Below are 25,988 nucleotides of genomic sequence, written 5' to 3' on the forward strand. Positions count from 1 at the left end.
GAAGTATTCTGAGCAGCACTTAGAGAAAACCAAAATTGCCTTCAACAATCAATCACTTTGATTATTAGTAGAATTTTCATGGATGCTACCACAAGGGCTCAAAGGGAAGAGAAGAAAATGCTTTGAAAACTGAAGGATGGGATATCCTTGTTAGGCAGTCGAAGCAACTTAGCAACACTATTGCCTTCCGTAACGGGAAAGGAGGAAATGTGCCACTGAGCTCTCTGATTTACGTAAGACTACCATACAAAGTCAAAGTGTTACAGTACTGCCTGATTATGTTCTTGTTTCTTACAGAGGAAATAAACTAAACTAAATAAATGACTGTTAAACAAAAAGGATCCAGAGCTCCTAATTTTGACTACCATACAAAGTCAAAGTGTTACAGTACTGCCTGATTATGTTCTTGTTTCTTACAGAGGAAATAAACTAAACTAAATAAATGACTGTTAAACAAAAAGGATCCAGAGCTCCTAATTTTGAAAATTCTTGTCTTTCTAGATGGCAAGAGATGCTAAAAATTAACAAATAGCTTCAAAACGGGGATGTTTTCAAGAGTTAAAGGCAACAGAGGCAAATACTGTTATATATGAAATACTGCAGCAGAGGTGACCTAAGATTAGATGCTTAGACAGGCTTCAGAGGTGTGGGAGGGAAAGTGGGAGTATACCCATGAGTATATGAAGATTTAATAGAGGGTAGTTACATATGTGTGTTTATCTTTGCTGCAAACACAGCCATATGTGTGGTGGCAAATACAGGATTATGTATACTTCTTAGACATACCAAAGCTCTTTCAGGGAATGAGCCTCTGGGCACAAGGATTAAGACCATAGTCTCCAGTACAACAAGATCTGTTACCGTAACAGTTCACAAAGACTATACTTTACATCCTACGTGGATAAGTGGAGTAATGGTTACATGTTGAGCTTTGATCCACATTGTTAGCAGTTTGAAACCACCAACAACTCCAAGGGGGAGAAGCTGGACTTTCTATTCCCATAAAGAGTTGCAGTCTGAGAAATGCACAGTGGATTGCAATGAGTCAGCACTGACTAGACAGCAGTGAGTGTGTGTGTGTGTGTGTGTGTGTGTGTGTGTATGAGTAGCTACTGCAGTCTCAAATGTTCCTTAGCAGCCATTGATCTCTCTCTAGAGGAAAGAAGCATGATAAAAATTGGAAGTCATGTGGAAATTGTTAGACCAATGGACTAATAGGCCATGCATCCACTGTCAATCCACCCTGAGACCAGAAGAACTAGATGGTTCCTGGCTACTACTACCAACTGCTCTGAGAAGGATTACATTAGAAGGTCCTGGACAAAGCAGAATGTACATAACTCAGAATCATGAAACAAACCAGGCTTACTGGTTGGATAGAGATGACTGGGATTATGGTCTTTATCCTTCAGGCCAAGAATTGAACCCACCCTTGTGATAGATAGAATAGTCCACCAGCTAAAAGCAAAAGGGCAGCATTTACCCACAGGCAAAATTCAGAGGGTTAGGCAAGGAGGAAGAACAGTAATAGGTAACACAGGGAGGAAGTGGGATAAGTAATAGTACATTGAGGGGATTGCAATCAATAAGCTGAAACAAAATATGTATTTGTGTTAGGCAAGGTCCTCTAGAGAAACAAAACCAGGGCACTTAAGATTTTACACACACACACACACACACACACACACACACACACACACACAGGTTTATACAGCAAGAAGAACTATAACAGCTAATTAGTCCACACAGTAGTACAGAGGGCTAAGTTCAACTCACTTTCAAGGAACAGTTAATATACAGAAGGTCCTTCAACTCATGGAGGCTGCTGGTCCAAGGTCAAGGAAGCAGACAGTGGAGTCTTCCCTCAGGCAAGACAGGCAAAGTCTGCCAGTAGGCAGCAGGGTGGGGCAGCAACAGTCAGTAGTTCCAGAGCTTATAGAAGCAGGCCCTGATGGGGTGATGGGGTGTCAAAATGTTTCCATAGTGACAAGATCCACCAGCCTCTAGCTCAAGTGATGTATGCACCAGCAGCACGATGAAGCAGGTCTCGATGGAACCTCAGCAATACATGGGAAGGCTACATGATTCACGGGTTGGCTCTGCCCACAGTAGCACAGCACATGGTTGAGGCAAAGGACTAGCTCAGGCAGCAGAGCATTGGTCCAATCACCAGGGAGAAAGAGAGAGGGGGGCAGTCCTTAGAAAACCATGTATCTCTTCACCCTCCAATCAAACTGCGACCTGATTAAACTCCGCTCACATGTTCCTATGGAGGCCTAGTTGGCACAATAAACCTAATTAACAGTTTTAATAATTGAATATGAAATTGATAATCTGCTCTTGTAAGCCTTTACCCAATTCACATCAAAAATAAAAGTATAAAAAATAAAATAAAAAAGAAACAGCTTCCAAAATTTGAATCCAGCACACTGCCAGAAGAATGTAGCCTAAAAATGAAAGGGTGGCCATATAACATTTTGTTAAGACCACTGGTAGTGTGTTACAGTCTTACTCAGTAACAAAGAGTCCTGTAAGAAAATTAAGGGTATGGCTCACAGATCCCATCCAACATTAGGGTTCCCAGGAAGTTTGAAGGCATGGGACTTCTGACATCTCAGTGTTGTTGTTATGAGGTGCCACTGAGTTGGCTCCAACCATAGTGACAGAACACAACGGAACGAAACACTGATGCCTGAGTCCATTAATGCAGTCACTGTGTCCGTCCATCTCGAGGGCCTTCCTTTTTTTTCACCCCAGCTCCACTTTACCAAACATGAGGTCCTTTTCCAGGGACTGGACTCTCATGACAATATGTCCAAAGTACTTAAAATGAAGTCTTGCCATCCATACCGCTGAGGAGCTCTCTGGCCATACTTCTTCCAATACAGATGGGTTTGTCTTTTTGGCCGTCCCTGGTAATTTAGATATTCTTCTCCAGCATTACAACTCAAATGCATCGATTCTTCTTCAACGTCCAACTTTCACATGCATATGATGCAATGGAAAATACCACGGCTTGGGTCAGGCCCACCTTACTCCACAAAGTAACATGCTTGCTCTTCAATACTCAAAAGAGGTCTTGCTGCAGATTTACCTAATGCAATACATCTTTTGATCTCTTGACTACTACTTTCATGAGCACTAATTGTTGATCCAAGTAAGACAAAATCCTTGGCAAGTTCAACCTTTTTTCTATTTATCATGTTACCCATTGGTCCAGTTGTAAGAATTTTGGTTTTCTTTACATTGAGTTGTAATCCAAATTGAAGGCTATAGTCCTTGATCATCAGCAAGTGCTTCAGGTACTCCTCACTTTCAGCAAGCAAGGTTATGTCACCTGTATATCGCAGGTTGTTAATAAGCCTTACTCCAATTCGGATGGCTGCACTCTCCTTCATATAGCCAGCTTCTCTGATTATTTGCTCATCATACAGACTGAATAAGTAGGTTGAGGATACAACCCTGTCGCACACCTTTCCTGATTTTAAACCGTCATATTCCCTTGTTTTGTTCATGCGACTACCTCTTAATCCATGTACAAGTTCCAAATGATCACAATGAAGTGTTCTGAAATTCCCATTCTTTTCAACATTATCCACAGTTTACTATGGTCCACAGTAAAATTCATTTGCATAGTCAATGAAACACAAGTAAACATCTTTCTAGTAGTCTCCGCTTTGAGTCATGATCCATCTGACAACAGCAATGATATCTCTTGTTCCACATCCTCTTCTGAAACCAGCCTGAACTTCTGGCTTTTGTGTATAGAAATGAACTGTACTGAGACTTACATGAGGCCCATGAAGTTTTTGAGACATTTATATTATGAAAAACACTGTCACTTGGCATGAAGGGGCCAAGGGCTGTACAAAGTGAAAAGAGGTCAAAGTCTACTAGGAGAACACAGATTAAGATGACTACTCCGCTGCAAACATAGGCTACGTTTCATGAAAAAGGCTGAGTCAGCAGGTGGAACCAAGAGCTCCAGGGGCATAAGCCTAGACTCATAAAAAATTCCCAGGTCCCGAGACTTTCTTTCACTGCCATTGAGCCAAACCTGACTCTTAATGGCCTTATAGGACAGGTTAGAACTACCCCTGTGGGTTTCCAAGGCTGTAACACTTTACAGGAATAGATGAGAGACTTCCCATTTTTGCCAGTTTGAATTCCAAAATCACTATGAACAGTGACTTTGTGTCTCTAATTTCCCTCTTTTAAACAGAAATGCCTGTAGTGGTTATCTTATGCCTGTCTGACCATTGTGTGTTTGGTATTGGGATAGGGAAGGCTATCAATAACTTGTCCCTTTATGTTACAGGTCTTTACATTCAGAGGAACTGTACTTGAAGAACTACACTTAGGAACTACATCTGAGGAGCTTCATCTACACCTGAAATTGATTTACATAGAGATCCTGGGGTTTGAGTTAATGTGCAATAACCTAAGATTTTGGGAGACCCTGGACTAGAGTTAAGTATATTTTCCACAAGGGAGAGACATGAATCATTGAAGGGCCAGAGGAAAGACTGGTTAGTCAAAGCTGTATGATATCTGGGGAGAAATTTAAATGAGTGCATATTTACTAATTAAGTAAAATAACATCACGAGTGAACAACAGGAATTTGAAGCCATAGCCACTGAGAGAAAATAGACCACAGTGACCTGACATGGTCAAAGAGAGTAGCCACATAGGATATATCACCTTAGAAACAGAATATGTGAATATGCTATGAGAAAAAGGATTTCTGGGGAAACACAATTATATGAGCATTAGAATGAGGATAGAAGAAGACCCATGTGAACCACATGTACTTGTTAGGCTGGAGTATTCAGACAAGACAAAACAAGGACAGGGATTGTGCCTTTTTTTAACTTGCATCTTATTTGGGGAGCTCCGCAGTGTTCGGTGCATGGATAAGCCCATTCTTTTTGAAAAAACAATTGAAAAGGTTTGAAAGAGTAGGTTAAAAGCAATCTGTGATAGCTATCAAAAGATATAGCATCTGGGGTCTTAAAGGTTTGAAGATAAACAGGCGGCCATGTAGCTGAGAAACAACAAAGCCCACATGGAAGAAGCACAGCAGCCTGTTCCGACAAGATCGCTGAAGACAAAAGCGGGTGCATGAGCAAATGTGGTGAAGAAAGCTGATGGTGCCTGGCTATCAAAAGATATAGCATCTGGAGTCTTAAAGGCTTGAAGGTAAACAAGTGGCCATCTAGCTCAGAAGCAACAAAGCCCACATGGAAGAAGCACACCAGCCTGTGCAAACACGAGGTGTCGAAGGGATCAGGGATCAGGCATCAAAAAGTTTAAAAAATCATATCATTTTGAATGAAGGGGGAGTGTAGAGTGGGGACCCAAAGCCCATCTGTAGGCAACGGGACATCCCCTTACAGAAGGGATGCGGGGAGGAGATGAGCCAGTTAGGGTGCAGTGTAGCAATGATAAAACATACAATTTTCCTCTAGTTCTTAAATGCTTCCTCTCCCCTCCCCACCACCACTATCATGATCCCAATTCTACCTTACAAATCCAGCTGGAATGGAGAATGTACACTGGTACGGCTAGGAACTGGAAACACAGGGAATCCAGGGCAAATGAACCTCTCAGGACCAGGGGTGAGAATAGCGATACCAGGAGGTTGGAGGGAAGGTGTGGGAGAAAGGGGGCATAGATTACAAGGACTTACATACAACCTCCTTCCTGGGGGATGGACAGTGGAGAAGTGGGTTAAGGGAGACATAAGACGATATAAAATATGACAAAATAATAATAATTTATAAATTTTCAAGGGTTCATGGGGGAAGGGGGACTGGGGAGGGAGGGGGAAAATGAGGAACTGATACCAAGTGCTCAAGTAGAAAGCAAATGTTTTGAGAATGATGATGGCAACAAATGTACAAATGTGTTTGACACAATGGATGGATGTATGGATTGTGATGAGTTGTACAAAGCCCCAATAAAATGATTTAAAAGAAATCAATCTGTGAAAGAGCTATGAAATCTAGCCTATTGACTTTATCCTATCCTTTCAGAGAAGGAGTCCCAGAGGAATTTCAAGATGACTAATAAAACAAGAGGAGCCCTGGTGGCATAGTGGTTATGTGTTGGGCTCAGATCCACAAAGTCTGCAGTTTGAAACCACCAGCTGTGTATTAGTCTAGGTACTTTGGAGAAACAAATCCACGGAGACTCACGTATAAGAGAGAGTTTTATGTAAAGAAAATGTGCATCACGAAAACATCCCAACCCAATGCTGCCCAAGCCCACAAGTCCAACATTAACCCATTAACCCAACACCAGTCCACAAAGTCCTCCACCTCACAAAACAGAGGCAATAATGCCGACTGCAGGAGGAAAGCTGAGTCAGTGAACGAACAAGCATCTCAGCACTAGCAGGGGTCTCCACACAGCTGCTCCAGCATCCCAGAGCTGCATCGGGATAAGTCCATGTGGCTTCTCCTTGGGGATGTCTTGTAGGAAGTCCATCTTGCAAGCTGAAGCAGGGAACTGCTAAGGCAGCTGCACCCGATGCAACCATCACAAAACAAGAGACCCGAGAACTAGAAAGGCGAGGCTTCACCACCCATTTATCCCTCCGCCTTTCAACCAGGCCCACATGTGATTATTGGCCAGGCTGGCACAATTAACTAACTCAAGCTGCTTCATGGGAAAAAGACAGGCTTTCTACTCCTGTAAAGAGTTGGTCTCAGAAACCCACAGAGGCCCCTCTACCCTGTCATGTAGGGTTGCCACGACTCAAAACTGCCTTGAAAGCCATGCCTTAGGAGGACTGTTCTAGTGAGGCAGCGAGGATAGCACACTCCTCATGCTCTTTACTGTTGCTGCCTCCCTCAATCGTTCAAAACAACATGAAGCAGATCCTTGAGATTCATGAATTTCATGATAAGTGGAGATACGTGATAGACCACTTTATACTCAGTCATTTACCTAGTGAGTTCAACCATTCACACAAGGCAAAAAAAGTTGTTCTGTACTAGTCTTTAATCAATGCGGTAAAAATTCACTTTTTTCTTTTTAAATGAAAACATGGCCCTTTTCAAAAATCTAATCATTAGTTCTGATAATGAAGGAAAGAGACCTCAAGAAAGTGAAGGTTGTTAGGGTTTGAAAATAAGATATTTCCAACCCATTAAAAAATATGGATTAGTCATTATTATATTCTTACATTATTATATTCTTATAGTCCTGGACCACATCTCTCCTGCATGTGAAAGTTGTACTGTATAATAAATGTGAAATGAAATAACAAAAAATTATGGAAATAAAAAATATTTATAAACATAATAAAGAATATTTTATTAGTCAAAGAATATTTATAAATATTTTGTCAATGCTATGTAGTTTTCAAAGCAGTAAACAAAAGATACACTTTCCAATTCATAGAAAAATATTTAGAAAATCTCTAACTTAAGCAAAAATCTTCCACAGTAAGTAGAATATACAAAATGGATTTCTTGGCCTACAATCAAATGAAGTAAAATATTTACAAGTAGTCCCATCAATCAAATGGATATTACCAGAGTATAGTTTTCTATATTCTGATTCCAGCTATTTTATCTCCAATCGCTGAAAATATTAAACTAGTATTTGAGTAGGCTTTAGTAAAAGCTTCTAATAAAGCAGATGCTGTATTCTCTGCAATGATGATGTATGCTGACACTACTAAAATTCTGTAACTGTTGCATAAACCTCAGTGTTTGAGAAAATATATAGTTTGCAACCCTTCATTCTAGCATGACTGGAGGGAGAAAAATAACCAGTGAATTCAATGACAAAGATTAGTTTATTTTTCTTCACTAAAAAATGTGATTGTGGTTAAAACAGTACATATACTCCCATAATCCAAATAGAACAATAAAATAACTTCAAAAGCTAAATACTTTTGTGCTGTTTTTATTTGGAGGGGGGAGGCAGGCAAAAGGATATTATTTGCAAGCCATGTGCAAGGCAGTAAATTATTTAATATGGCTTTTCTAGCCAGAGCCTTTGCTACTCCCACTAAAGAATCTTAGTTTTCCCTGATGGGTCTGATTAAGAAGGTGGAGGGAAATTCCAACTGGATTATATGAATTAGCTGCTAGTGATTGCTACCACAGTTGTGATTGTAATTCTGCTGGGTATTAAATCGGCCATCTCAGAAGCAGGAATGTCAAAACCAGCAGGAGAAAAAAGTTAGGAATGGAGTGGGTCCTTTGCACCTCGAGATCCCTGTGCATTGAACCTCCTTGACCCAGGATACAGCTGTGACACCGCAAGGCCAGCTACAGCAGGACCAGCAGACAGAGCATACATGAGACAAAGCAGTAGACTTTGCAGTGGACTTTCAGCCCACAGAGCAAGTCAAGCTTAGGGCTTTGGGCTTTGGGATAGGAGGCTAGCTTGTGCCTCTGAGCACTTCCCTAGGGGAGCTGGGTTTGCTGATGCATGGAGTTGGAGTGGAGTGCCTTTGGGTTGAGGTTTAGAGTGGAGTAACATGCCTTTTTGGATATTTATTGGCAGCCCTAAAAGAACTTTGTAACATTAGCTGAGAAAGCCATGCCATGCCAAGAGGCTGAGGGCGAGAGAGAGGCCAGCCTGTGGGCACAGCAGAAAACTCTCCTAACTGAACAACTGTATTCTAAGCATTTGCAACTTGTTAACTCCCTCAAAAAGCCCCATACTAGCACTGTCTATGAGTTCTGTGTGGCCATTGCCATGAATTATTGAAACTACGTGGAACGTAGGGAGTGCTGTGGGTGACAGCACCATGCTCTAATAAATTCTAAGAATATAGAGTAAATACAACATGATCCCTCCTCTTAAGAAGTTTATAATTAGGCAAGAATTTATGGGTGAATGAAAGTTCTGCAAGAATTTGGCTGAGGGCTGAATGTTTACTAAAATTTAATCAGATAAAGAAAGCTAAGAAAAGCATTTTCAGCAGAAAATAAAATGCATGGTCAAGCCTCTGATCAAAGCTCACAGATATAAAGCAGGTAAGAATGTGTATAGGGAGAGGAGATTATAAGATTCTGGAAGATAGTGTACAGTCAGGAGGAGGGAAGTGGGGGCGGTAAGAAATTCAGAGACAGTAGAAAAGAGTCTGATTAACAGGATACACTCAACAGGCTTTCTAATAAGCTTCTACAAGTCCAGTGAAGAGGGGAGATTTGAACAAGGTGAAGACTGGAGGCAAAGTTATTATATGGCCCAAACAAAACATAATGAGAATCTGAAACATGGTATTGAAGAAATACTTAAGTGATAAAGCCTAGAAAAGCTGGATGATTGATAATATGTAAGGGGTGGGAAAGCAGAATTTAGTGTGACAGAGTGGGTGCTCCCACTCTCATAATTATTTTTCCTACTTCCAGTTCCTGAACACTTTATGAAGGAGACAGACCTTTCACATCACTTAACTTTTAGTGCAGTTCTGTGATACACTATTTCATAGCCAGTCATTTAGCTAGCAGGTCCAGTCATTCATACCTCAAAGCAAAGTCAATGTGTTGTCTGTCCTCAGTGAATGCGGGGCTTCTAGATTTGGCTTGGGAAAAGTTAGGTACATGAACATGGCAATGTAAAAAACTGATAATGAAACGAAATATGGAACAGACTAGGGGTGAGTGCTGAAGGGCTGGGATGTGAGAAGAAACGAAGAAAAGGTGAACTTTAAATTGTAAAACCTGTGAAGACCCGCATGACTTTATCTAGGAAGCAATGAATGCACATGGTAGCTTCAAAAAGTTTGTTGAAAGGTTGAGTTAAATAGGGAATTTTTCTACAAACTTTGGAAACCTTCTCACAAAAATTCAAAGGTAGCGCTAGAGTTACACATTTGAAACATCAGAATACAAGGGTACTCGAGACTTGAAAGTATACAAGATGCCCACGAAAAATACAGAGAAGGGACATAGGGCCAGGATGGGTTCCTGGACAGTACATGTTCAAGATATGAAATCCATAGAAGGAATCAACAGAAATTTGAGAAAGAAATTACAAGTATATAACAGAAACTAACAGTGCCTACACTTGTCTGCTTCTCTCCTTCCTTAGAACACTGTAAATTACGCATCTTAACTTCTTGCAGTTCAATGAAGTCTTTTGAAAATATTCTAGCTAAAACAGTGTGGTTATATCTGCAACCTTCATTATGTAAGTAGTGTTTAGTCACTAAAGTTTTAACTCTGTATATGTCAATAATCCATGTATTTTGGCCTAGAAAGCTGCTCTATACATGTATACTTTCCCTTTCTAAGCAGTTTTTGAAGTTCTGAAACATTGGTTAAACTAATGATACTATTGATAGAATTACCATCTGCCTCATGGGGATGATATATAATGTTTCCAAATAAAAGTATAATGATATCTCTGAAAGTGGAACTAAGGATATGTATATATAAATGAAATGGATTGTGAGCTCACACTTAATTGTAGTCCTAATCTAAGAACACATAGTGGCCCTACTCAATACTTGCTGTCACTGAAGATATGCATGCTATAGCAAAGTGTGGGGAGGAAACAGGACGGTGCCTGGCTATCAGAAAGAAGAGCATCTGGGCTCTTAAAGGCTGCTCCTAAAAACAAGCAGCTATCTGAAGGGTGTGTCAGCTAAATCCACATGGAAGAAGCACAGCCTGTGGCGTAAAGGTGGTAAATAAGAACATCTAAGAAGAAGGAAGGAAGGATATTAGAGCATAAATTCTAAGTACCTGGCTTGCAGAAAGCTAGGGGTTACAGTGAAAGTCCAAAATCCATTTGCAGGGTCCCCACTTAGATTAAGCTTCTGATGAATTCCCTCTGTTCAGAGACAGACTAGAGAAGTAAACAGCCTCGCTATCTGGCAGAGTGCATTGGAAAGGGAATTATTACAGATGTAGTTAGTTAAAATGTAACACCTTATCATTCGAGCTCTCTTTTGACCCATTTAAAATCTGTTCTAGTTTATAATGTTTTCTGCTTTCTTTTCGGTTGAATGGTTTATTACTGCTTACTTTTGAGGCATATTTTCTATGTACGAAATTCAGGATAAGTAAAGCTATAGAAATAGTAATTGGATTAATGGTTTCTTGAGGCTATGGCAGGGGAGGCTGGGAGGGGGGCAGCACACAGGGAGCTAATAATAATGATTATGAGAATGAAGAAAATGTTCTAAATTTGATTGTGGTAAAGATTTGCACAACATTTTAATATGATTGAGCTATTGAATTGCATGATATGTGAATTATATATATCAATAAAGCTGTTAAAAAAACAAAATGAAACTGTAGACAAAAGTAAGGTAGGCCTTTCTAGGCCTTGTTTCTGTGGGTGCTCACATGGTCCTCCATGTTCCTTCTCCTTTTCATGCAAGCCTTGGAAGTCACCCCCAACAACTGTGGCACCACGTTTATAAAAGGAGCTAAGTTTCTAAATGCTTCCGTGGAGCTGAGCCAAGCCCAAACACCGAGCGGAATGCCCATGTTGTATGTCGGATGTCATTAGGACATAAGCAAATGGTCTTCCAACGTGAGGAAGCAAGCACAGGAAAGATGGCTGCAGCAGTACAGCTCTGCTGCAGTACTGTTCACCCGGAGGAAACACCCCTCGAGTGAGCCAGGAAGCCCGCCAAGCAGGGATGGAATTGGCAGAAGCAAAAAGAAGCTCGCCATGTCTGAGTACAGTACATACGTCTGTTTAAACACTGCTTAAAAGCAGTTCCTACAAAGTTAACCCTGGAACACAGCCTTGTTCTTCCACGGATTCACTTGTAATTGTGGGCAATTAGACCCAAGTATTTTCCTTCTTTATAAACAGCTGATTGTCCATTAATTGAAAAGGGCTGGTCCACTTAGGCACTCAATACATGTTTGCATGCACCAACAATTCATTATTAACACAAGGGCCTCAAACTCCATATACCTAGTAAAAAGCCACCCCTGCAGGGGGTGGGGGGAGTTATTGCATCATAACAGGTATACAAGTGACTTCTTTTTAAAACATCTGTGTGTTGTCTCTTTAAAACTCCACCAGGAAAGAAAAAAACCAGTTAGGGTCTTGCTTATGAAAAAAAAAAAAAAAAAAGCCAAACCAAGTTAATTCTGATTATATACAAAGGGACTTCCAAGTAGTTCATGGAGATATTCCATTACTTTTTTCTCCAACATTCTGATGGTTTTATTTTGGACTACAGTCCCTGCCCTGTGGTTAGAAAAGAGCCCTCCCACTTCCTTCCCTGCAGTCACTGGTGTTCACCGATGTTCACATATTCTCTGAAACAAACCATTTTTCATCTTAACTTGGAAGCTAGATATCAAGATAGTGGAGGAGGAGCTGAAGGCCTGAGGCTGTGAATACCTTGCCCACCTGGGCCCAGCCATCACTCTTGGTTGTTGAGAACAGCATTGCTGGAAAAATCCAAGCAGGGCAAGAGAGAACAAAGGTAGCTCTTTCTATTGCATGGCAGAGACAGGTGACATCACAGCTCCTAAATTTCACAGCTTCCAGCCGTGCTCCAACCCAGGAATCGTTTTTTGCAATCAGGTCGGCTAAGGTTTATGGACCTCCCTTTGTGGTTCTTCCTATCCAGGGATCCTCACCTTCTTAAGGATGGCTACTTAGGGGGTGCCCCCTCAGCACAATCTTGTCATGCATTCTTCAGCCCCCATAAGGATTAATCAGGAGCCCTGGTGGTACAGTGATTCTGTTGAGCTGCAATCGCATGGTCGGAAGTTAAAAACCACCCACCACTCTGTGGTCAAAAGACTGGGTTTTCTATACCAATAAACAGTTATAGTCTCAGAAACCCACGGTGGGCTGGGGGGAGGGGGGCAGGGCGGGGAGGAGGTCCCTATGAGTCAGTATTGACTTGATGGCAGTGGTTTGTTTTCTGTTTTGGTTTTCAAACACAACATACTCTAGGGCATCCTGGGCACATCTTCTTGTCCATACATCAACCAACCAAACCTGTCATAGGTGGCCAGAATTTGCTGGGTGTGCAAACGTGCAGGGAGCTCGCCACAAACATGCTCTGCTTCACCATGCTTGAATCGTCCATCTAAGCCACTGGGGTGGCTCTCAGGATTCCACAAAGTTCTAGCTAACAGTCTGATGTTTGAGGTTGCAGACCATGTCCAAAAATTAGTGTTCAGCAATCAAGTTATGAAGCCGATCATGGTCTGGATTGTTTAAACCAGTGGTTCTCAACCTTCCTAATGCCACCATGACCCTCTAATACAGTTCCTCATGTTGTGGTGACCCCCAACCATAAAGTTATTTTCATTGCTACTTCAATTAACTGTAATTTTGCCACTGTTATGAATCAGGCAACCCCTGCAACAGGGTCGTTCGACCTACAAAGGGGACATGACCCGCAGGTTGAGGAGCGCTGGTCAAACAAGATGAGCTTCCATGTAGACGCCCCGAGCTTTGGCAGGGAAGTCCTTTGTTTTATAATTCCCATCAAACTCTTAATTTTCCAGATTGACCACTGTGATGCCATATTCTCCAACTGTTCAGTTTTCTGTTGCAGTCCTTCGTTTGTAACAGATGATATGAGAACATCAACCTCAGGAGGAAAGTAGGCATCAAAACTACCAGCTGTACAGGCCACATGCATGGGTCACTTCAAACATTCTAGAGAAAAGATCAATTCTGCTTTCCTACCACATTCAAAAACACCTTTTTTTATGGTTTGTATTAGGTTTACAGGTGGGGAGGTGGGAGATAATTTTTAATTCTCATTGGAACTACGGCTATGGGTTGACCAACCAAGGTTGGCTGCCTTGACCAACAGCCCCCAAGCCTGGAAAAGCAGGACAATAGGAAGGCATGGAGAACATTGTGCTTACAAAAGGTCACCAGGGCAGGGGCTGAGCATAAACACTCTGGGACTGCGTCAACACTGCCATTGTTGACTCACTGCGGCCCTACAGGACAAGGTAGAACTGCCCCTTGTAGGTTTCTGATACTATAACTGTTTACTGGAGTAGAAAGCCCTGCCTTTCTCCAGAGGAGTGGCCGTTGGTTTTGAACAACTGACCTTGAGGAATGCAGCCCATTGTGCAACCACTACACAACTCTGCTCAGGAGGTTCATAGGAGGGAGCAATGAAATAGTTCAAGGGGGGCTCCATTATCTTTTGAATTCAAATTTTCCTTGAACTTTTTTCAGTGCCCTCATATTTCTCATGAATAACCAATTTCTTAATCCAGATCTAGCCCAATATACTACTTAATTTGTACTATATAGCATTCTATTTTTTGAAAGAAAAAAAATTTACTTGGCTATAGATTTATAGGGGGAGGCCTAGTGGTGTAGTGGGTACAGGCTGGCCTGCAATCTGCGTGGTCGGCAGTTCAAAACCAACAGCAGCATCTCTTTGCTACTGAAAGACCAAAGCAGAGTGAGGGTCAGGATCCAGAAGGAGGGAGAGCATTGTCCAGCAACAAGGGTGCTTTTCTACAGTAGTTACTAGTTCAAACACCCCCTTCCCTCACTCCTTCTCACTGCTGTATTAATGTGACAAAAGAAGCTGAACAATAACAACAACAATACATTCAGTAAGACAGATAAGGGGTTGGGTTAGGGTGGTATGCAGCAATAGAGATCCCTGAGGGAGGTAGTGGGGACTGGGAAAATAAGAAAGGACATTCAATTTTTCCACTAGACTATGAATTCTTTAAGAATAGGTGGCATCTCCTACCCAACTTTGCACCTTTTGAACATGGAAATCCAGTTGTTAGTAGGTACTCAATAAATACGTGGAATGAATAAATACATATAACTGCAGTAGAGGTTATGATGCATCATTCAGATCCCCACTCAGGGCTGCAGAGTTTATTCTCCTATCTGTTGGGGGTACTGTTGGCAGGCAGCCCTCAGCTGTCAGCCTTCTTTGGAAATTGCCTGGCTGAAGAAAGCTACCTGGCCCAAGGGTGCACCCCTTTCTGGAGCAGCTTGAATCTAATGATTTGGGATATAAAGGTCTAGTCCACTTCACCCCAACTTGGGAGAACTCTGAGGAGCTCCATTTTGGGGTAGGTGAGACTGCATCACAGACCAACTTCTCCCACGGCCCAATGGGACTTCTTTCCTTTACACAACGTGATCCCGAGAGCTCTCCTTGGTAATCTTCCTGTGCTCTCATTTCTAACTCAGAGTATGAGTTCAGGTAAAGTCGACCTAAGACAACAGTCCAGAAGAGAACCAAGATCTAAACCAGATTCAAGCCCTCCGGGGAAAGAATCTGACTTCATATTAAAGGTCAGTAAATATAAAAGGTCTTTACAAAAGGGAAATGACAGTTTTTTATCCTAAATAATTTGTTTTCACTGCAGCTATTTTAAATAATCAAGAGACATAGAGTATTTTGCGTGACCCTTGTGCCGTACACAGTTCAGTGCTAGGCTGATAACAGAAAGGATAGAGTGTTGAGTCTATCCAGAGCCATCTCAGAAGACAGACTTGGTGATCTGTCTGAAAAACCAGCTACTGAAGCAGGTTCTACTATGAAGCAAGATGTACGTTGATACAAATGGAGTCACTATGAGTCAGAACCAAGTTGCAGGCAACTGCAGGGTTAGAATATTTTGAGAACGTCCTCATAAAAGTTCACTGGTTTCACTACCATCTAAGCCAGGGGTCCTCAAACTTTTTAAACAGGGAGCCAGTTCACTGTCCCTCAGACTGTTGGAGGGCTGGACTATAGTTTAAAAAACAACTATGAAAAAAACAACAACAACAACAACTATGAACAGATTCCTATGCACACTGGATGAGTCAGCTGCTAAGTAGGACAGGCAACAGCGGGCCGGATAAATGTCCTCAACGGGCTGCATGTGGCCCACGGGGCCGTAGTTTGAGGACCCCTGAACTAAGCAATTAATAGCAAACAATTGTACCAAACTCACTTCTTGTCTAAGTTATAAAAATAAAGCAAAGATATTAAACAATAACAAATTCAGTTTAAACATGATACAAAGTACTCCAGAGAACTCTACTGTTTTTCCTGTGGGTTTTAACCAACATCTGGCCTGATAAGGACTTGTTTTTCCACTAAACACTACTCTATATTAAATGCAGTTCTCTTTACAGTTAGAAATGCTTTCTTGTTTACAAAAATTACTGTGAAAATATGAAGTGCTGAAAATTAACAAAACTATTCAATGTACAACCAAGCAGAAAATAAGCAAGCCAATACCCCAAGACTATCCACTTTATTTGAATATACTTCCATTTGCACTCAAGATATTTCAAAGTAAAAAACCCCTTAGCCTTGAAAGTATTGATGGGGTTTAACCATTAAGAACAGACTAAAGAATTATTTCAAATATTTAAGTTTCCTTTTTTGAAGTTTTAAAATAAAAGACTTGCCAATTTGTTGCACGGTTAGCACTAAATTGCTTTCTAATACCACCTAATAATTCATACTAGCTACTAAAATCCGGGGGTTTTACAATGGAAGGAAAATGAATGCACTCTAGGTGGGACATGCTCAAGCCTATACTTCCTGGAAAACAGCCCAGAAGCCATTTAGCAGATGTTTATGTACTGTTATTGTTGTGTTGTTTTTTTTTTGGGGGGGGAGCAGGATAAGTGATTCTTAATTCTATCAAGACATATTCCAGAGCATCTACCTGGATTTGAATAATCTGCTATGTGGACATTTGAAAATCAGAGTGTCATTGAATACCAGCTTGCCCCTTACCATGTTACTTCACCATTATGCTCACTCTTGCAATAACCTAAAAGTTAACTAAGTAACGTTACTTCCTACAAAAACATGTCTCAAGAGGACATTTAAGTTTTTTAATACAAACACCTATAAAGCATTTTAACTAAAATTACTATCATTGAGTTGCTATAATTAGATTCTACCAAGATGTCTCATTAATTTACTTAATCCTTTGATTGACTATGATAATGTACGAGCAACCACTCAGAACCCTTATTTAGTTATTACACTGCTTTTCTTTGTAATTATCTCCTGCACCTATTTCATAGTTTCCTTTTATAAGGAAAGACATTGAAAATCAAAATTAGTATTAGCTTTGTATATAGCAGCATAGCCTTTAACTTCTAGCCAATTAATTATTTGGTAGACTAGCTTCCGGATAGCAGATCCTGCTTCAGCTACAGAGAAAGAGTTCTCTCTTAAGATGTAAGCTTTGTGGACCGCGTGAGATCTAGTAGGCCTTTGCCATCTTACCATGCACACTTCCTAATGTGATGTCCCCAGCAGCAGATGACAGAAATGACGACTCTGTATAAAGATACTTGGCTTTCAGTAAACCGTCTTCAGTAGATATATTAACAGAACTTCCCTGAAGTTTATCTATGGTCACAGTCTAGTAAGAGAAAGAGTTGTATCAGTTCAGTTTAGCGGCCAGTAAGAAGGGAAATGGTAACTACTGAATTAGCCAGCAACCACTTGCAAAGTCACTACCAGGTATGAAATCAATTTAATGACCCTGATATCTGAGCTCTAATCCCAAAATCACCAGCAACAGTGTGTTTCCGGTGGGACATGGAATAGATTCAATATATCCCTAACATTTATTTATTCTGTAACTTCTTTTAATACTATTTGTACTTTCTAGGTTGTGTTCTTCATCTTTTGTTAGAAATAGTCTTCTTAGATATTTTTTAAAAAGCTTTTGTAATAAAGTATCTTTCTAAACTTCATTTTATTTTAAAAATTTGATCTTAAATCCAACAACCTCACTTCATTCATTCATTTTAACAATATATCTGTATCTTAAAAAAAATCTTTCTATCTACATAATTATATTGTTTACAAATAATTTATAGTTTCATTTCTTCCCTTCAAGTCTCTGTGATATTTTCCCCGGGGTTTTTCTTCCTTGTCTAACTACCTGTTTTATGCCCCTCATTTGATGAACAGAGGTCATGATACCCCGTTTCCTCATCTCAGACCTGCTCTGCCAACATTTCATCTGAATATGATGCTGGTCACAGAGCTCAGTTAGCATGTGTCATCTAATTCTATCGTTATTTTCTTTTACTGTTGATGTCATGAACTGTACTAATTTTTTAAGTGTCTATCCACCTGTAGTTTAATATACGTCTTACATATCTAGGGGAAAACTTCTATTTCTTAGAAAGTAGCAAGTGTTTTCTTATTTTAATATATTGCTTTTCCAGTCAATACTTTCTTTGGAATTTTGACTATGTTGAGGGAGAGATGCTAATTTTCCTATTTCATAGTATTTTCATCAGGTTTTAAATAATGCATTATTTACAAGTACACAGCTTAATTCCAAACAAATAATTTGTTATTTATTTCTAGCTTAATTCCACCATGACCTAAGAATATTCTCTATACGCTATTAGTTCTTTGAAATGAGTTGATACTTGCATTATAGCCAAGGATCTGGTCTATTCTTAAAATGTACCTAATGTTATACTTGGGATCAGTATCTTAAATGTATGTCAATTAAGTTAAACTTGTCTAACATGCTGTTTAGATCATCTGAATTTGGGGAGGAAGGGGTTGTCTGGCTGATGCATCAGTTAGTGAGAGATGGGTGCAGGAATCTTTCATGCTGATTATGGATTTGTCTTCTTTTAATTTCTGTCAACTTTTCATACATATTTTAGGCTATATTACTAGATGCATTCTAATTTAGAATTGTTACATTCCTTGATGAATTATGCTTTTATCATTATGAAATAACATTCTTTATCTAAAATATTGTTAGAGTTTTCTATCCCTTTATTTTCAATGCTACTGTAGCATTTTAATTTTAGGTATACCTTATATAAGCAACACATAAATTTATTTGGTCATACTTGATTTTAATCTAGTGTGATAAAGTTTGTCTTACAAATGGAACATTCAGAATTTTACATTTAACATAATTACTAACATATTTGGGCTTAACATTCAAAAATAAGAAAGCCTAACTCACTGCTACTGAGTCCATTCTAATTCACAGCAACAAAGACTGAGTCTAACTGCTCTTTGGAGCTTGAGACCGTACATCTTTATGGGAGCATACCGTCTCATCTTTCTCCTACGGAGCAGTTGGTAGGTTCAAACTGCTAACCAGGGGTTAGCAGCCCAGCATGTAACCTCCTATGACACCAGGATTCCAGGCTTAATATTACAGTCTTATTGTTTTTTATTTGTCTCTCTTGTTCTACATTCATTTTCTCTCTTTTCTGGCCTTCTTTTGGATTTACTATTTTATTCTATCCCATTTCCACACTGTGTATTTTTTTTCTTTCATGCGTGTCCCCTCCAGGGGCAAACCCTTCCCCGAGTGTGGACTGGACTGAGTAACTAACTCATGCCTAACACTGTCTATGGCAGGGGCAACAGTGTGTGTCTTTTGAGCCTAGGTCATAAAAGGCATTCTGGTTTCATCTTTGTTTCTCTTTGGATCCCTACTTTTACTCTTAATACCACCATAAATCACAGAGAGCAACAACAAAAAAAGTTTTTTAAAAATACAAACTATCTTCTTTTTTTTTTTTCAAACTATCTTCTTTCAGCAATCCAAATCCCTGGGTTAATGAAAGCTTTTGAATAGCAGTAACAGTATCAAATGGTGCCACCTTGTGGAAAATACTGAAGAGAGTGGACTTTGAAACATACTTCAATCTGCCTGAAGAGAGAGTAAACAGTTCGTGGAAAAATACTCAAATAAACCTAGTATGTTGAAAAACTTGATCCAGGTTTTAATGTAATCACATGTAATTCATGCACTGCTTTAATTCATGATCATAAAATAAAAATCTCTTCAGAACTAGAATTAAATGGTAATTACTAGATCCTACGGAGTTCATGCAGGACTAAATCACTGGCAAAGCATTAAAAAGTATTCAACTACAAACTATAATTTAGATTGTACAATATTTAACTGCTTCTAATTCAAATTTGAATTCATTTGCGAAAGTAAATGCCTTAAAAAGGGAACATTAACACCACACATTTTAATAAATTGTATTAAGGCAACATGAAGCAAAATTATAATTACTAAAAAAGGGAAGCTTGAATCTCACACTTTTGTCAGATGCATGAATATCAATATTTCCATAAATTGTTCCCAGGCAAATCACCTTTCCTCCTTTTGTTTGAATGTCTAAATTTTGAGCCTGAAAGACAAATACAAAAATACAAACAGGAATGAGAGAATTAAGTTTGACTTGTGCCAAAAAAAAAAAAAATTTGACGTTTTATGCATTTCTTATTTACAAAATCCATTAAGCAACAAAGAAGAATCTAGAGTGAGAAATAAATGCATGCTTTGAAATATCAGTAATATTTGGGAAATGCCCACTACTATTACAGAGATTAAAAAATAACCCACCGAGATTGAAAGAAAGGAGACTTGAGTGTTTCAGTAGGAGGGCCTTGGAAATCAGAGCTCACTGTGATCAATTAACACAACATCATTGATTCAGATGAGGATGACAATAATCATTCTTCCTCTTATTGATAACAATAATAGTTATCATTTATTAGGCATTTTCTCTGCACCCGAATCAGGGCTAACTAGTTTACCTCGATCCTCACAAAAACCCAGAGAAAAGGTATTATATGCTTTCCTGTTTTACAGAAAAGAACAAAGCCTCAGGAAGGTTAAATAATGTTAACAAGGTGAACCAATTAAAATGAGCAAAGTCAAGATTATCAATTAAACTCTGTATGATTCCAAAGTCCACATTTGTTAAGGTTGATGTGGGCTGAAGCAAGGTATCTTACACTTAGAATAACAGTCTACTGATCTGCCATTTAAGCTCTAGTTACCATGCCTGTCTTTCTAGCACCACACCCTAGAAACTGGGACTAACGAAAAGGCCTCCCAGCACATGGAAAACAGCAGTTACCTTTCTTGTGAGCCTAGAGGATGTGTGCATGTACGTTGATTTCGCACTTGGAAAGTGTGGAAGAAACTCCTATCTGTCCACCAGAGTGCCCTTCTTTCCCCAAAGTAAAAGCAATACAGCTGGCCATGAGGAGAAGCCAATGTTTCCAAACCACTTAACTCTTGCCAAGAGAATGGAAAAGGGAATACAGTACTGTGTCATTTCTAAACTGATATGTTAGGGAGAGTAGGTGTGTGTGCGGGCCCTGTGCTTTTTTCATTCTACCAGTGCGTGCAGGTTACAGCAAAGCTCTAAGAGCAGGAGAGTCACAAATGAAGGAAGCCCAGGTTCATCAAATAGAAATGTTAGGTTCCTTTTAGAGCAGGGACATTGACTTTAGTTGTTATGTTTTCAGTTCTGCCACAAGTAGGAACCGTTAAAGAACAGCTACACAGTGAATCTGCAGAGGAAGAAAAGAAGGAAAATCATCGACCTCATGACCAACATCAGCAGAGAAGTGATTCAATAGTATGCAGAAAAAATTCAGAGTTTTGGGGTGCTTTGTTGTTGTTAGGTGCCATCGGTTCTGACTCAGTGACCCTGAGTACAACAGAAAGAAACACTACCTGGTCCTGCATCATTCTCACAACTGCATATTTGAGCCCATTGTTGCAGATACTATGCCAATCATTTTACTTATGGGGAAAAAATAGTAAAACTTTAAGTAGAATATACTCTATGTTCCCTTCATGAAAAGATCACTGAAGATATTAATGCTTCAGCAAAGTGTGGTCTAAAAACTGGAGGTGCCCTGCTATCAGAAAGAATAGCGTCTGGAGTTTTAAAGGCTTGTTTGTGAACAAGCAGCCATCTAAGTGAGGCCTCAACTAAGTCCACATGAAGAAGCGTACCAACTTGTGTGATCTAAGGATTGTATACAATGTAATTCAAATTTAAAGGAGGGTTTGGTAACAGGGCTTAAATTATGAACACCTGGCTTGCAGAAGGCTATAGATGACAGTGAAGCCCAAAATCTGCTTGTAGGGTTTACACATGATTCTGGTGAATCTCCTCTGATCATAGTTGAGGGATATGAATAGCCATGTACCAGAGCATTGTAAATTTGACTATGACAGACACACTGAGGTTAAAATGTACTGTCTTATCATTTGATCTCTCTATGAGCCATTTAAATTTGTTCTAGTTTTTAATATATTTTATTTTCTATTGAAGTTGTTTTACTTTGTTATTCTTTTGTGTTTTTGTTTACTCTTTAAATATATATATATGTATATGTGTGTACATATATATATATATATGAAATCCAGTATAGGTAAATCTATAAAGTCAGTAACTGGATTAATGGTTCTTTGGGGGTATGGCAGGGGAGGTTGAGGGGAAATGGGGAATTAATGAATATAAGAATGAAGAAAATGTTCTAAATCTGATTGTGGTGATGATTACATAACTGCTTGATGTGACTGAACTATTAAATTGAATGATAATTATATGCCAATAAAACTGTTGGGGGGGATTTTAGGTAGAATAGCACAGGCATAAATTTCAAATAATTTAGTGGAACGGGCAAGATTAATAATTCTTAAAATGATCTGTATTCTAGGATGGTAAACTACTTCAAACACATAAAGATGCATAGTCTAAAATCATATTTAAATATATACTTTATTAGGCAGCTAATTAATAAACTATAGCTGCCAAACAGCTCGTTTTAAATCAAGATTTTTTATTTATTTTTATTAAATATTTTTATTGGGGGCTCTTACATCTCTTATCATAATCCATACATTCATCCATTGTGTCAAGCACATTTGCGCATATGCTGCCATCATCATCATTTTCAGAGCATTTTCTTTCTACTTGAGCCCTTGATATCAGCTCACTTTTTTCCCCTCCCTCAATTCCTTCCCTCCCTCATGAACCTTTGATAAGTTATAGATTATTATTTTCATATCTTACATCGTCCTGTCGCCCTTCACTCACTTTTCCGTTGTTTGTCATCCTGGGAGGGGGTTATATGTTGATCCTTGTGATCGATTTCCCCTTCCTCCCCAACCTCTCCCTAATCCTCCTGGTATCTCTATTCTCATTGTTGGCCCTGAAGGGTTTATCTATCCTGGATTCCCTGTATTTCAGGCTCTTATCTGTAGCAGTGTGTATGTTCTGGTCTAATCCAATTTGTAAAGTAGAATTGAAGTCATGTTAGTGGGGGGAGGAAGCATTAAATAACTAGAGGAAAGTGTGTGTTTCATCGGTGCTGTACTGCACCCTGATGGGCTCATGCTCTCCCTTGTGACCCTTCTGTGAGGAGATGTCCAACTGTCTAAAGATGGGCTTTGGGTCTCCACTCCATGCCCCCACCCCCACCATTCACATTGGGTATGATTTTGTACTGGGTCTTAGATGCCTGAAACTTGATCCCATGGACACCTCATGATCACACAGGCTGGTGTGCTTCTTCCTTGTGGGCTTTGTTGCTTCTCAGCTAGATGGCCACTTGCTTATCTTCAAGCTTTTAAGACCCCAGACGCTATATCTTTTGATAGCTGGCACCATCAGCTTTCTTCACCACATTTGCTTATGCACCCATTTTGTCTTCAGTGATCATGTCAGAAAGGTGAGCATCACAGAATGCCGGATTATTAGAACAAAGTGTTCTTGAGTTGAGGGAGTACTTGAGTTGAGGCTCAATGTCCATCTGCAACCTTAATTCTTAACATATAAGTACAGAGCTCTATTTCCCTCTCATTATATATAAATATATTTACATATGTACATGCCTGTATTTAGACCTCTATAAATGTCCTTTGCCTCTTGGTTCTTTCCTCTATTTCCTTTTACTTTCCTCTTGTCCTACCATCATGTTCGGCCTTCGTTTGGGTTTCAGTAATTCCTTGCTGATGCTATGCCCTTCTCTCCATTGATTTTAGCTCACTTGTTGTTCCTGTGTCCCTGGTTTCTCTCTCCCACCCCCACCCCCCGACTTTCTTTCTCCCACCTCGAACCAGCAGCCCCGTTCTTTTCATCTCCAAATTGTTTATCCCACCTATCTTATCTAGACAGACATGCAGAGACATTAATAAGCGCAAAAAAAACAGGCAAAGGCAAACAAAACAACAAAGGAAGTCAAAAGCAACAAAACAATAACATCAACAACAAAAATCCCCAAATCAAAAATTAACAACAAAGTCACTGACAAAAATGGAAACGCCTATAAATAGTTCAAGGTCTGTAGTGTTGGCCCTTACGAGTGTTTTCCAGTCGAGTCTGATGGGGTGCCACATTCTGTCTCCAAGGTCTATTTCTGGTATTCTCCAGAAACTTCATCACTTTGCTCCCCTTGCTGCTCTGTTGCATACCCTTAGTGTTTCACCCCAGTGTGATGGGGGAAATCAGGAGTTCTTAACCAAAGTTACTGTGAATTTCTAGAGAATCTATGAGGCCACATAAAATTTCATATATATGTCAATTTTTCTAAGAAGAGAATCATCAGATTTTCTAGAGTTAGAGGCTCGGATATTTAAGAAGAATTGTTACAATTTAAGTTTTAAAACACTGTTAAGCAGCTTATAAATTTTAAAGAAAAGAAAAAAATTATAACGTTAAAACACAAAACATGTTATTCAATGAACTATGTTGCCTAAAAAGTATACTTACTTCCTTGGCTAAAAATGTTGAATAAATGGAGTATTTCCTTGAACATTTCTTAAGCATAAAGAAGGTAAAAAGAGCACGAGTTTGGAAATCAGAAAGATCCAAAGTAAAATTCCTGCTATGTGAATTCAAGAGAGCTCCTCAATTTCTTACTGCTTCATAGTTTCTTGCATGATAAAATGAAGATATGACAGAAGTATTAAAGGAGATCATGTATGTGAAGGCTTAGCCAAGAGTCCTGGGACATAATAAGGATGTAACAAGATAGTAGTTTTGCTGTACAAATTATGTTACATAGGTACATATATTTCAAGACTTTGAAATGAATAAAACAGAATTTAACAGGTATTTCCTATTCTAGGCAATAATACTGTACTATATTTAAAATTTAAGAATCAAATAAAAATTCTATTTGTTCTAAATAGGAAAATACTCATTCTCTCTTGAAATAGGGAATTCATTGGGTAACTGCCATGCAAGACTTCTTTAAAGTGGAGAAAAGCAAACATGTCACTTTGTGGACTAAGGTTCACCCGGCCATATTTTCAGTGGCCTCATCTGCATGGGAAAGTTGGACACTGAATAACAGAGACCGAGGAAGAATTGATGTCTCTGAATTCTAGTGCTGGTGAAGAATACTGAGAAACCCATGGGCTGCCAAAAGAACAAACAAATCTGTCTTCACCTCACATACTGTCTTCAGCTCATACTTTGGACATGCTGTCGAGGGAGAGCAGACCCTATGACAGGACACCATGCTTGGTAGTGGAACAGCAGAAAAAAAGGAGGACCCTCTACAAGATGGATTGACACAGTGGCTGCAATAATGGGCACGTGTGAGGATGGTGCAAGACTCGGTGGTGTTTCCTTCTGTTGTATACAGGGTCATTAAGAGTCAAAACTGACTCGCCGACACCTACCAAGAACTCGTGAAATTGCCATAGGGAGCACTAGAATACATAAAAGGCACCCTGTTGGCATAGTGGGTTATGGTTTCGGGTTCTGACCACAAGATCTCAGAAAGAAAGATGAAGTTTTCTACTCTTGTAGAGTTACAGGGTCAGAAACCCACTTGGGCAGTTCTACCCTGCCGTATAGGGTCGTTATGAGTCAGCATTAACTTGATGGCAGTGAGTTGAGAATACATTACAGGATCTTCACATTCTCATTTTTATGTCTCTAATAGAAAAAAAATTGATACAAAGTATTACAGGGAAATTTTCAAAGGCCTACAGAGAGGAAAGCAGAAAAAACATGTTCAGCATATATCAAGCTGAAAGAACTGCAGAAAAAAATGCAAGTTTCAAGTTGCATTATTAACAGATTATATGGGCAAAATATGGAATGATACAGGAAGCATTAAAAGATGATGAAACAAGGACCCCACAAGAATTGAGAACTACACACCAATATCCCTAATGAACATCGATGCAAAAATCCTTAACAAAATACTAGCCAACAGAATACAAAAGTATATAAAACAAATAATTCACCATGA

At 39.5% G+C, this 25,988-nt stretch overlaps 1 protein-coding gene across 3 annotated transcripts in view; it reads right to left on the reverse strand.

The window, feature by feature from the left end:
* FAM185A (family with sequence similarity 185 member A) overlaps positions 1–25,988 on the reverse strand; it is a 75,263-nt gene that overhangs the window by 37,110 nt on the left and 12,165 nt on the right. For all 3 annotated transcript variants that reach the window (XR_006679963.1, XM_030885290.2, XM_004702788.2), the window contains exons 3-4: positions 20,012–20,104; positions 17,193–17,331 (exon numbers count right to left, since the gene is read on the reverse strand). Coding sequence is in view for 2 of the 3 variants with exons in the window: in XM_030885290.2 (XP_030741150.1) it covers positions 17,193–17,331; positions 20,012–20,104 (232 nt within the window). In the remaining variant the exon portion in view is untranslated. The remainder of the gene's footprint in view (positions 1–17,192; positions 17,332–20,011; positions 20,105–25,988) is intronic.

This window comes from Echinops telfairi, unplaced genomic scaffold (genome assembly GCF_000313985.2).
Source record: "Echinops telfairi isolate 266 unplaced genomic scaffold, ASM31398v2 ScPeMD7_23;HRSCAF=83, whole genome shotgun sequence".
Classification (NCBI taxonomy): Eukaryota; Metazoa; Chordata; class Mammalia; order Afrosoricida; family Tenrecidae; genus Echinops; species Echinops telfairi.